General features: G+C 42.9%; 1 protein-coding gene across 1 annotated transcript; it reads right to left on the bottom strand.

The window, feature by feature from the left end:
* Nucleotides 1–383: 383 nt before the first annotated feature.
* On the bottom strand, nucleotides 384–12,382 carry LOC143032629 (uncharacterized). Its single transcript, XM_076197505.1, has 4 exons — nucleotides 12,340–12,382; nucleotides 9,248–11,741; nucleotides 3,744–3,756; nucleotides 384–3,603 (listed from the first exon to the last, which is right to left on the bottom strand). The coding sequence occupies exons 1-4, from the start codon at nucleotides 12,349–12,351 to the stop codon at nucleotides 1,068–1,070; spliced, it is 5,055 nt and encodes a 1,684-aa protein (XP_076053620.1). The 5' UTR covers nucleotides 12,352–12,382; the 3' UTR covers nucleotides 384–1,067.
* Nucleotides 12,383–13,295: the final 913 nt, after the last annotated feature.

The raw sequence follows: 13,295 nt of genomic DNA, 5'->3' as shown, positions 1-13,295 counted from the left end.
TTCTAATTGGTTTGTTGTGAAGGTTATTTGTGAACATAGTCATTATTGTCTTCAATACTGCGGTTTTGAAGGTGTCACTTAAACTTCAGGACAACTTCGTCGTTGTTATCTTATTGTCGGATAACACGACTACAATAGTGATTAATTTCTTTACATTTCTCTTTAGTATATAGTTAACTTGATCCTTATGTACTGATGAGCAATTGATACCTCTGGACAGGTGGGGAATCACATGAGTGTCTCTCGTATCAAACGATTTTTTTTTAATCTTAAACTCAGGTTAAACATAACACATGTGAAAGCTTTGCCGGTCACGGTTAAATGTATCTTTTATTGATCTTGTTGCACATCAGATGGAGTTATGGCCTGTTGTAGTTACATTTAACATGTGTCTATGATATAAAACTCAACATAACACCTAACTGATATTTTGAGGATTACTCTTCTTTTGACATTTTTGTTTATCTCCTCGACTCATGAAAGGGCATAATTCTTAAACATCTGAAAAATGGACCTCATTCTTATATGTATTGAACACTTATGTATCAGATTGTCCAGCGCTGACAAATAAGCGAAGGAGCTCGACATACCAAAGGCTAAGGACTCTTTAACATGGTTAAACTAGTGATTGACCTGTCTCAAATACAACTCATGTATTATATCGAAAGACATTATTCGCAGGCTTTCACTATCTCAAAACCTTCTCAGTTCTGCTCTTTTACTCCTGACGAGGAAAAGCATGTCACAGGTAGCAGCACAAATATTTCCCTCTGACGTTCCAATTAACAAAATGACCCCGAGTGGTAAATAAGTTCATGGTATAAATACAAAATCAAGCTTTATTTTCCAATTCCTTCTATAAAAGGAAGAAACTAGTATTTACATATTTTTTTATATGTTATAGGCCATACACATGGCTTTAAATTGAAATAAAAAATAAGTAATCGTGAATATTGCACGGTTGTGGAAATGAGAAGAAATGCCAATTATACCTAAATCAGTACCGATTTAGATATATAACTAGCTTCACTATATACCAGTTTAATTTCAAATGGAGATGTAAGAGATTAATCGCACTTGCAATTATAGAAAACAGGCAGACCCTGGATGGGAGCGAAGAGACGGTTAGAGAGAGGGAAGGTCTTGAGGGTGACCACTGTCTCAGGAGAGGAGGCGGTGGTACCGGCGTAAGCGATGGACGTGCCAACGGTGTTGGCAAAAGCGTCATCAACGCCAATAGGAACGAGGGTAAGTGAGCCACTTGGCTGAACGGCGGATTGTTCGGCCGACGTGAAGAGAGTGAGGAACTGCTTGGTTCCTCCGACGGAGGTGGCTGCGGGTTGAGCAGCTGAATACATGGCGGTTTCGATTTTGGGGACTCGAGCCGCGGCGGCGTTCCAGGCAGCCATGAACTCGGCAGTGGCCTTCTGAACCTCCTTGGTGGCTTGAACCTGTTGGGGTGCTCCCGAGGAGTACGAGGCAGCCTTTACCACAGCCTGCTCGATCTTAGGAGCTCTGCGAGCAGCAGCCTGCCAAGCAGCCATGAACTCAGCAGTGGCTTGTTTAACATCTTCGGTGGGTTGGACGGGCTTGGGAGGTCCGTAGGTGGTGACGGCTTGCTGGACGCTAGAAACTCTTTGAGCAGCTGCATTCCAGGCAGCCATGAACTCCTCGTTGGCTTGTCTTAGAGTTTCGAGAGCTTCTTCGTGTGTGGGAAGAGATATGGAGACCTGGGCAGCAGGTGTGGATTTGACCAAAGTAGATTCGATGGTGGCCACGCGTGTAGCAGCGGCGTTCCAGGCAGCCATAAACTCTGCGGTAGCCCTGGCCACCTCGGGAGTGGGTTGCACAGGCTGGGGAGCTCCTCCTTGGACATGTGTGTGGGCGGAGGCAGCGTAGGTAACGGCGGAGTAATCGGGAGTCTTGGCAGCGAGGGCAGCGGCAGCATCGTAGGCCTTCATGAACTGTTTTCTTGCCTCGTCAACTTCTATTGTGAAACCCGAGGGAGCAATGGTTCCTGAAGCAAGAGGTCCCGTATACTGGGGTCCTTTGGGAGAAGCGGAAGCTGATGGTGTGGCCTGAGGGGCTTTGTAGGGAGTGTGTACCTCCGGCGAAGCAGGAGAGCGAGCGGCAACCTTTTCAAATGTAGCCAGAAACTCTTTTCTTGCAGCCTCAACCTCCTTGGTGAACCCAGAATCAGTGATTTCTGCCAATGCGAAGGGACCGCTGTAAGTTTGAGCGTCTGGGGTAGAAGTTTTGCGAGCAGCAGCGTCCTCAAAAGCCTTCTGGAAGACTTTTCTGGCCTGTTCGACTTCTTTTGTGTAACCGGATGCAAGAATGGCCTTTTCACCTGTGTAAGTTGCCGTGTCTGGTGCAGCGGCAGCGAGAGCTGCTGCGGCATCATAGGCCTTCTGGAAGTCTCGACGAGCCTGGTCGACCTCCTGGGTGTATCCGGAAGCTACGATGACTGCAGACGCGTGAGCACCAGTGGAGGGTTGGGAGGGGACAGTTGGTGCAGGAGAAGCAGCAGATGACACTGAGACGGTCTTGGTGGAGGCGACGGACGCTCGGGCAGCAGCGGAGTCGAAGGCACGTTGGAATGCCCGACGTGCCTCATCCACCTCCTTAGTGTAGCCGGAGGCGACGATGATTCCAGAAGCCATTGGCCCCGTGTAGGTTTGTGAGGCTACAGGTGCTGTGTAGGTGACTGTAGGAAGAGTAGAGACGTCGTTATCGGGAGCTGCTGCGGCGAGAGCTGCTGCTTTGTTGAAAGCTGCCATGAATTCAGCAGTAGCTCTCTCGACCTCGGGAGTGAACTTGACGGGTTGGGGAAGTCCACCATGAGGAGCAGTAGCAGTTGCAGAGGGAGTGCCAGATGCGTGGATACCAGACACGTGGTACATGGTGGTCTGGATTTTGGGGACTCGTGCAGCGGCCTCCTGCCATGCCTCCATGAACTCTTCCGTGGCCTTCTTGACTTCGTCAGTATCCTCAACCTGACGGGGAACGCCCGTGGAGTAGGTGGTGGGTGTAGAGAGGGCTGCATGAACAGTAGCAGCCCTCTGAGCGGCGGCGTGCCATGCCTTCATGAACTCAGCCGTGGCTCGTTGAACCTCTGATGTGGGCTGCACGGGTTGGGGAGGTCCGTAGGTGACACCGACCTCAACCGCACTTGCTCTCTGTGCAGCAGCATTCCAAGCAGCCATGAACTCTACAGTAGCTTTCCTAACATCCTCTGTTTGTTGAGCTTGTGCGTGGACGCTAAAGGAAGAAATAGGATTTGTAGGAGCTGACTTAACTAGTGTTGTCTGGATCTTGGGGACGCGAGCAGCAGCTTCGTTCCATGCAGCCATGAACTCGGCCGTGGCCTGGGCTACAGCGGGTGTTGGTTGGACTGGCTGCTGCGGTGCTGCAACATATCCGGTTGTTGCACCAGTTGCTGTTCCTGAGAGGTAGACAAGGGGAACGGGAAGGACTTGTCCCGAGTAGAGAAGAGCCGGCTCGATGGCACAGTTCGGCGTCACTGGATGGCCCACTGCCACCGACAACAGCGCTGCCAAAACCTGTGAAATCACATATTTAGGATTTATTTTTGCAAGCTGTCTGATTGAGAATCAACAATATAAACCCTTACATGAAATAGAGTACCTTCTACCAGGTTCTGATTCTCTACCCTTCCTAAACTCAGACATGTAATCTTGCTCCTGATAGAAGTTGCGACATTATAGCCCTCTGCTTCTTACAAGGACAATTCAACTTTAAAAAGAATATTGCTTTTGATTATGCCAGAACTTTTACTCCATGAGATAATACGGAGAGGTAGGCTGTTTTTTTTCCTACAGTCACAGACTGGTGTACACTTAAACATACTTTTGACAATAGAGATAGTTGCCTTACCTATGAAAAGTATGCTGATTGAATATCATAATCAGCTAAACTAAAAGATAAAGTGCATTTTGATACGAAAAATATTGAGATAAGTTTAATCTGCAGAAAGACATAATATCTAGAGTGGGGCAGTGAATTATGATTTACGAAATCCACGAGATAATGAAATTTCTGTTAGGGAAACTGTGCTTGTAAGCAAATCCTATTAGGCTCACTGTCCCTCCAGAAGATGGGAAAACTCACCAGGGATAACATGACTTGTTAGACTGTTGGTGGAGATGCAAGTGCATTAGTGAGGCAAGCAACGCCTTTTATAGCTGGGCAATATCCAAACCAATCCCACTCCCCCTTCCCAACCCACCCTCCTTACCGGTCCCTTGGCCTCCTCTACCAAACTCGCTCCTCCCAAGAGTACCTTCCAAGCACTTTTTTTTCTCTCTTATATGTTTCTGTGCTTGTCTTGTTTCCTCCTAATGTTTTGCTGCATATGATCCTCTGAGCACAAGAGTTTACACACGGATATTTCTGGTCACTTTTGTTGTGTGACAGCGAACGCATGCTCCAGTTTGATTTATTTTCGATCAGTGTGTCAGTGCCGTGTCCAAAATTATATATTTTAGCCCTCTTATCATGTTAACAATAAGGGATTTATTCAAAAGCCGCACTGCATATCTATACTTCAAGATCGGATATTTAATTTTGGGTGACTCAATCAAATGAAAACTGATTTTGGATTGAAGTCACATATATTCTTACAGATAAACTTACGAAGGAAACGTTAGTGCCCTTCCCTGTTATGCACCTAAGCTTTTTTTGAAAAATATTTATCACTCTTTGACACTGCGATATTGCAGATTTCATCGCTTGGGATAGACATGGACTGATTAATGGCCATGTAAGCTCAACGGAGACCATAAGTGTCCATTCATGTGACTCTCCATTTTTCCCTCCTTCCACAGCACTGTATATATTGGACTTAACTGACATCCCAACACACTAAAGTCTCGCAACATCATTATGATTAGAAACTAATTCCTACTTATAAGAGAATGCTGATCACTTTTGACGTCTACAATCCTTCTTTTCTGATGTCCCAAAATCTCTTACTCCCTCTGATTCCTCCATCTCTTCGGCGCGATATTAACCCAAAGAATTGATGTTCTGATATCTGAAATTTTATTTCTACCGTTGATTTCTTCTCGTCGCATAAGAACATCATGCTCATTCTGTAGGTGTTAGGCTTTGTATTTCATACACAGACAAGTTTTATTTAATTTTTGTTAATGCTGTAAACTGACAATACCAAATAATTTGATATTACAAAACTTTTTTATGAACGACTTTCATGGTTATCTTTTTTGACCTATTTCGTTGTTAAAAGACAAATATTTTAATCTTATAATTGGCAATATATTCGTTCCGATATGCGAAGCGTTGTCTTTGTTTTAATTACGTTACTGGAAATGAAACTGGAAATCCCAGTACATCTTTACATACTCATTATTTGTAATTTTATTAATCTAGTTTTCTACCAAAATATGCAATGGGTATTTGAGTTGTTCTTTTGTTCTCTTTACACATCCAAGTAGAAATTCTTTTGGCCTGCAGTTAATATGTTTTTGTTTAATCCCAACTATTCTGTTTTCTTAAATGATCGAGGTCATGTATACTCCCAAATTCCATGCCATTTCGTAGATATCATTTGTAAAACTCAGAGCAGCATACAATCCCCATGATAGTTTATAGTGTTTTTTATTTGTTTGCATTATTTCACTAAAATTCCCTGTTATCTATTATAATAAAGTAGTAGCCTCGGTCTGTCTGTCTGTCTGTTTATTTGTTTGTCCACGAACCCCTCCTTGGGTTTTAAAGATAGACCCCCATAACCATATATATTCTGATACCCTATCACTCCAGGTACTTGGATAACTATATTTCATTTCAAAAAAAAAATATATATATATTTTGGTTAGGGTTAAGGGTTAAAGTTAGGAGGTTTATGTAGTATCCCTTGAAGTTGCGTAGTCTTTTTTGTGACTTAAGAATTGATATGATTTAACAAACCATTGTATGTATCCATAAATATCATTTACATTTGTGAAATTAATGTTGCCACAAACCATGATAGCTTTTGTAAAAATAAAGCATGTTTATAGAATATGATTGTATAATTTTACCAAATGTTGAAATATTGGTTATTTGCATTTAATTTTTGTGTGGGCGAAAATAGTTCATACACAAACTCCTACGTTTTTGCAGATAAACCCCTATAAAAATATATATTTTGAAGATAAATAAACTAGATACATTTCTTCACCTTTTAGCTGTAGGCATTTATTGTCAATCCACACACACGCTCACACACGCGCGCAAAAGAATGTGCACATGATATTTGTGTTTGTATATGCATGTATTTTCAAACTAGGGTTTCCCAACCTTCTGGTAGGGGGGCGCAAATCTGGGAGGGGGAGTGTTAAAGCTATATTTCATTTAAGAATATTTTGGTTAGGGTTAAGGGTTAAAGCTAGGTATGGTATGGTTAGGTTAGGGATTATTCACGAACAATTAAACTTTGAATTGCTATTTTACAAATACTATCACAAACAAAAAGAAAATTATCAACCTTTGATTTGTTATTTTTGCAAAATTTATTTACAAGAAAAAAAAAAGTGAAATTACGAATTGTTACATTAAAAAAATAATGTATTCACATTTTTCGTGCGTTACATTTTTCATTGAGTTATATTGATACGTGTAACTTTTCTCCGCCAATTCTATCAGAATTAAAATAATCAGCATTTGCCCGCAGCAACGCGCGGTCAATTTGGCTAGTATTAGATAAAGTTGGTTAAATAGGCACACATGTCACTCTTCTTGTATTAGGAAGCCACGATGTAAAAGTGGTGTGGCACTTTGAAGTTAGAATTTAAAACTTACTTTAGTCAGGTTCAAGAGCGTATGAAATATTCTTATTTCAATAAAGGATTCCTTTTGATACAGATTGCCATATGCTTATTTAGAGTAAATGGCGAAATGATGTTCATTAAACTGATGAAACTCTAAGAATATATAAGCTGCATCAACTTAAGATAACACATGACCCAGTTCTGACCTCGAGATTCAAGAAGAAAAGGTAATGTGTAATACTTCTACAGGAAGATATTTATTCCTAAGTTATCAGTCTTTTGAAATAGATTTGATAAGGACATTCCTTTGTTGCTTAAAAAATTACTTGTAATTTTCTTCCTGGTTATGCGCAAGTCTAAATGTTTTGGTCTTTACATAGGATCATCGTTGCTGGCCTTAAAAATACCTGTGCAATGCTTTAGTTTGCAATCACTGTTATGACGTCTGGGCTGGTTAATGTAAACATCAATGAATAACATAGTGATCGTTGAAGACAAATGTGTCGTATCTTATTTCTTTCTCCCTCGCACAGAAGTCGTATTCCGTGTATAATTTCTTTACATCTTCTAGAGATTTCCTTTAACAAGTGTTTGTTTTCTCTAAAGCCTTCTTGTACATACCCCCAAATTGTATAATATCCCCTTACTATTCCATTTTTCTCGTGAACCTTATGAATACCTGTGTACCTTATTCTCGTCCATATTCCATACTCATATTTTTTTATACACCCTTTCTTTTTGGGACATAAACAAACGTTTATTTTTTATATTAGGTTTAGATAGTAAGTAGATAATTACTTTGAATAATCAGGACATTATTGAATAGAGATAGAGTAGTAGAATATATATATATATATATATATATATATATATATATATATATATATATATATATATATATATATATATATATTAAGGAACTTTTATCGTGAAACACCACATTTTATTTGTTGAATTTGTCTTAAGACGATAGTAGTGTATTGTAACAAGTTAAGAAGTAGTGTTTGCTTTAGAAAAATATGACGAGTAAAAGCCCCTGAAAGAAGTATTATACCAATAAGTCTTCAAAAAGTCACAATAATGCAACCATAATAAGTCAAACAACATGATAAGTAAATATGTGTACAAAACATGTTCTTTCATTCAACAAACGGCGGAGATTAGATGACGTGAAATGTTTAAATATTAGGAAAGGTAACAATGACCATTGTAAATGAGTTATACCAAAAACTTACAGTTATTAGGAAAGTTCACTGGGTTATGATAAAGCATAATTAGTGTTGTTTAGTGTCACTGGCATTTGTTTGGTTTGGCGCTAAGAAGTACATAAAGTCGTCCTAATGTAAGTTCATCAGAGGCTACTTCTCTTTTACCATCAAAGATCCCACTATGATTCAACGCTTAGGATTCGTGTCTTAAATCAGAATTGAAGTTCCCTTTCTAATTGGTTTGTTGTGAAGGTTATTTGTGAACATAGTCATTATTGTTTTTAAGACTGAGGTTTTGAAGGTGTCACTTAAACTTCAGGACAACTTCGTCGTTGTTATCTTAATGTCGGACAACACGACTATTATAGTGATTAATCACTGTGACGCCTCTCTTTAGTACATAGTTAACTTGATCCTTATGTACTGATGAGCAATTGATACCTCTGGACAGGTGGGGAATCACATGAGTGTTTCTCGTATCAAACGAAAACTTCTTTAATCTTAAACTCAGGTTACAAATAACACATGTGAGAGATTTGCTGGTCACGCTTAAATGTATCTTTTATTGATCTTGTTGCACATCAGATGGAGTTGTGGCCTGTTGTAGTTACATCTCACATGTGTCTATGATATAAAACTCATCAACATAACACTTAATTGATATTTTGAGAATTACTCTTCTTTTGACTTTTTTGTTTATCTCCTCGACTCATTAGAGGGCATAATTCTTGAACATCTGAAAAATGTCCAGCGCTGCCAAATAAGCGAAGAAGCTCTTTAACATGGCCAAACTAGCAATTGACCTATCTCAAATACAGCTCATGTATTATATCGAGAGACACTATTCGCATGCCTTCACTATCTCAAAACCTTCTCAGTTATGCTTTTTTACTCCTGACGAGGAAAAACATGTTACAGGTAGCAGCACAAATATTTCCCTCTGACGTTCCAATTAACAAAATGATTCCGAGTGGTAAATAAGTTCATGGTATAAATACAAAATCAAGCTTTATTTTCCAATTCCTTCTATAAAAGGAAGAAACTAGTATTTACATATTTTTTTATATGTTATAGGCCATACACATGGCTTTAAATTGAAATAGAAAATAAGTAATCGTGAATATTGCACGGTTGTGGGAATGAGAAGAAATGCCAATTATACCTAAATCAGTATCGATTTAGATATATAACTAGCTTCACTATATACCAGTTTAATTTCAAATGAAGTTATGAGTGATTAATCGCAATTGCAATTATAGAAAACAGGGAGACCCTGGATGGGAGCGAAGAGACGGTTAGAGAGAGGGAAGGTCTTGAGGGTGACCACTGTCTCAGGAGAGGAGGCGGTGGTTCCGGCGTAAGCGATGGACGTGCCAACAGTGTTGGCAAAAGCGTCATCAACGCCAATAGGAACGAGGGCAAGTGAGCCACTTGGCTGAACGGCGGTTTGCTCGGCCGACGTGAAGAAAGTGAGGAACTGCTTGGTTCCTCCGACGGAGGTAGCTGCGGGTTGAGCAGCTGAATACATGGCGGTTTCGATTTTGGGGACTCGAGCCGCGGCGGCGTTCCAGGCAGCCATGAACTCGGCAGTGGCCTTCTGAACCTCCTTGGTGGCTTGAACCTGTTGGGGTGCTCCCGAGGAGTACGAGGCAGCCTTTACCACAGCCTGCTCGATCTTAGGAGCTCTGCGAGCAGCAGCCTGCCAAGCAGCCATGAACTCAGCAGTGGCTTGTTTAACATCTTCGGTGGGTTGGACGGGCTTGGGAGGTCCGTAGGTGGTGACGGCTTGCTGGACGCTTGAAACTCTCTGAGCAGCTGCATTCCAGGCAGCCATGAACTCCTCGTTGGCTTGTCTTAGAGTTTCGAGAGCTTCTTCGTGTGTGGGAAGAGATATGGAGACCTGGGCAGCAGGTGTGGATTTGACCAAAGTAGATTCGATGGTGGCCACGCGTGTAGCAGCGGCGTTCCAGGCAGCCATAAACTCTGCGGTAGCCCTGGCCACCTCGGGAGTGGGTTGCACAGGCTGGGGAGCTCCTCCTTGGACATGTGTGTGGGTGGAGGCAGCGTAGGTAACGGCGGAGTAATCGGGAGTCTTGGCAGCGAGGGCAGCGGCAGCATCGTAGGCCTTCATGAACTGTTTTCTTGCCTCGTCAACTTCTATTGTGAAGCCCGAGGGAGCGATGGTTCCTGAAGCAAGAGGTCCCGTATACTGGGGTCCTTTGGGAGAAGCAGGAGCTGATGGTGTGGCCTGAGGGGCTTTGTAGGGAGTGTGCGCCTCCGGTGAAGCAGGAGAGCGAGCAGCAACCTTTTCAAATGTAGCCAGAAACTCTTTTCTTGCAGCCTCAACCTCCTTGGTGAACCCAGAATCAGTGATTTCTGCCAATGCGAAGGGACCGGTGTAAGTTTGAGCGTCTGTGGAAGAGGTTTTGCGAGCAGCAGCATCCTCAAAAGCCTTCTGGAAGTCTTTTCTGGCCTGTTCGACTTCTTTTGTGTAACCGGATGCAAGAATGACCCCAGAGGCCTTTTCACCTGTGTAAGTTGCCGTGTCTGGTGCAGCGGCAGCGAGAGCTGCTGCGGCATCATAGGCTTTCTTGAAATCTCGACGAGCCTGGTCGACCTCCTGGGTGTATCCGGAAGCTACGATGACTGCAGACGCTTGAGCACCAGTGGAGGGTTGGGAGGGGACAGTTGGTGCAGAAGGAGCTGATGGCAGTGAGGCGGTCTTGGTGGAGGCGACGGACACACGGGAAGCAGCGGAGTCGAAGGCACGTTGGAATGCCTGACGTGCCTCATCCACCTCCTTAGTGTAGCCGGAGGCGACGATGATTCCAGACGCCATTGGTCCCGTGTAAGTTTGTGAGGCTACAGGTGCTGTATAGGTAACCGTAGGAAGAGTAGAGACGTCGTTGTCGGGAGCTGCTGCGGCGAGAGCTGCTGCTTTGTTGAAAGCTGCCATGAATTCAGCAGTAGCTCTCTCGACCTCGGGAGTGAACTTGACGGGTTGGGGAAGTCCACCATGAGGAGCAGTAGCAGTGGCTGTGGGAGTGCCAGATGCGTGGATACCAGACACGTGGTACATGGTGGTCTGGATTTTGGGGACTCGTGCAGCGGCCTCCTGCCATGCCTCCATGAACTCTTCCGTGGCCTTCTTGACTTCGTCGGTGTCCTCAACCTGACGGGGAACGCCCGTGGAGTAGGTGGTGGGTGTAGAGAGGGCTGCATGAACAGTAGCCGCTCTCTGAGCGGCGGCGTGCCATGCCTTCATGAACTCAGCCGTGGCACGTTGAACCTCTGATGTGGGCTGCACGGGTTCGGGAGGTCCGTAGGTGACACCGACCTCAACAGCACTTGCTCTCTGTGCAGCAGCGTTCCAAGCAGCCATGAACTCTGCAGTAGCTTTTCTGACATCCTCTGTTTGTTGAGCCTGTGTGTGGACGCCAAAGGAAGAGACAGGATTTGTAGGAGCTGACTTAACTAGCGTTGTCTGGATCTTGGGGACGCGAGCAGCAGCTTCGTTCCATGCAGCCATGAACTCGGCCGTGGCCTGGGCTACAGCGGGTGTTGGTTGGACTGGCTGCTGCGGTGCTGCAACATATCCGGTTGTTGCACCAGTTGCTGTTCCTGAGAGGTAGACAAGGGGAACGGGAAGGACTTGGCCCGAGTAGAGAAGAGCCGGCTCGAGGACGCAGTTCGGGGTCACTGGATGGCCCACTGCCACCGACAACAGCGCTGCCAAAGCCTGCGAAATCATATTTTTATAAAAACTTGACAAAACTGCACGTAAACTATCGTACACACCTGAATTACTTACACTTTTGAAAATAAAAGGTTCTTATAAAACATTTTTCTAAACTATAATGTGGCTACCCTTGTTCGCAAATGAAGAGAATCGTAGGTTCTACGCTAATGTCTCCAGAAAATACAATTCCTATGATTTTACATGACTACTTTTAAAGGCCTACTTATCAAGTTTTGCTTGTTGCATGTTTTAATGCCATAATAATAACATGTCAAAGGTTACGTGGTAGACAGATTACATTCAAAGTGACGCACGTTCAATATTCTGGAACACGGCTTCAAAAACGTTAGTTGGCGAGGACTCATTACAGTTAGGTCTTAACCACCAACAATAAAAGAACTTCACTTTAAATATGACTTGTTTGGGAAGTAGTATAGGTCTATCCTTATGATTCTTTCCTTAATAAAATTTCATGTACTGCGTTTACAAGATTAACATTGTTTATATCATGAACAAGCTTCCTACCAGTCACAATCGATGTTTCATTTGTGATATAGCTTCCTGAGCTTGTCATGTCTCGAAAGAATATATTACTCACCAGAGACAACATGACTTATTGGATAATAGATGGTGGCGCAAGTGTTACTGAGTTGAGAGTGCAGCCTTTTATAGGCGGGTTTAGTCCTCTACTCACTCCCAGACGCATCCTTCACTTGCAACCCTCCCACTACTCTCCAACATTACCGGTATAATCCTCATCATCTATCTCCTCCTCTTCTACGTCCTTCTCCGAAATTTTCTGATTCTCTGTCTGACTAAGTTTTTATAAACATCTCAATTTATCCCTCTGTTTTCTTTGTCCATACCTCTGTCTGTCTGTCTGTCTGTCTGTCTGTCTTTATGTCTGCCTCTCTCTCTCTCTCTCTCTCTCTCTCTCTCTCTCTCTCTCTCTCTCTCTCTCTCTCTCTCTCTCTCTCTCTCTCTCTCTCTCTCTCTATATATATATATATATATATATATATATATACACACACACACATATATATATACATACATATATATATATATATATATATATATATTTCTCTGTCTATGTATCTTTCTGTCTGTTAGTCTGTCTATCTGCCTGTGTATCTGTCTGCCTGACAGTTGGTCTTGTTTCTCTGTTGTGTTTATTCATTTATTTGTGTCGACGCGAGCGCGTTTGTGTGTGTGTGTATGTGGTGTGTGTGCACGTGTGTGTGTGTGTGTGTGTGTGTGTGTGTGTGTGTGTGTGTGTGTGTGTGTGTGTGTGTGTGTGTGTGTGTGTGTGTGTGTGTGTGTGTGTGTGTGTGTGTGTGTGTGTGTGTGTGTGTGTGTGTGTGTGTGTGTGTGTGTGTGTGTGTGTGCGTGTGAGTCTGTGCGTATCTGTTTAGTGGCCATAAATGTGCATACTATTATCAAAATAAGTTGTCATGAAATAGATGATATCCTTGTAATTACGATACCATTGTTATTAAGAACTCGTAAAATTTCGTCAGCTGCCCTCCGAAACTCAACTAGCACTTTCTGTAT

The sequence above is a fragment of the Oratosquilla oratoria genome, chromosome 14, assembly GCF_046742065.1.
Source record: "Oratosquilla oratoria isolate Oo_2021 chromosome 14, ASM4674206v1, whole genome shotgun sequence".
Lineage (NCBI taxonomy): Eukaryota > Metazoa > Arthropoda > Malacostraca > Stomatopoda > Squillidae > Oratosquilla > Oratosquilla oratoria.
The sequence above is the reverse complement of the archived record's forward strand: the minus strand, read 5'-3'. Positions and strand labels throughout refer to the sequence as shown.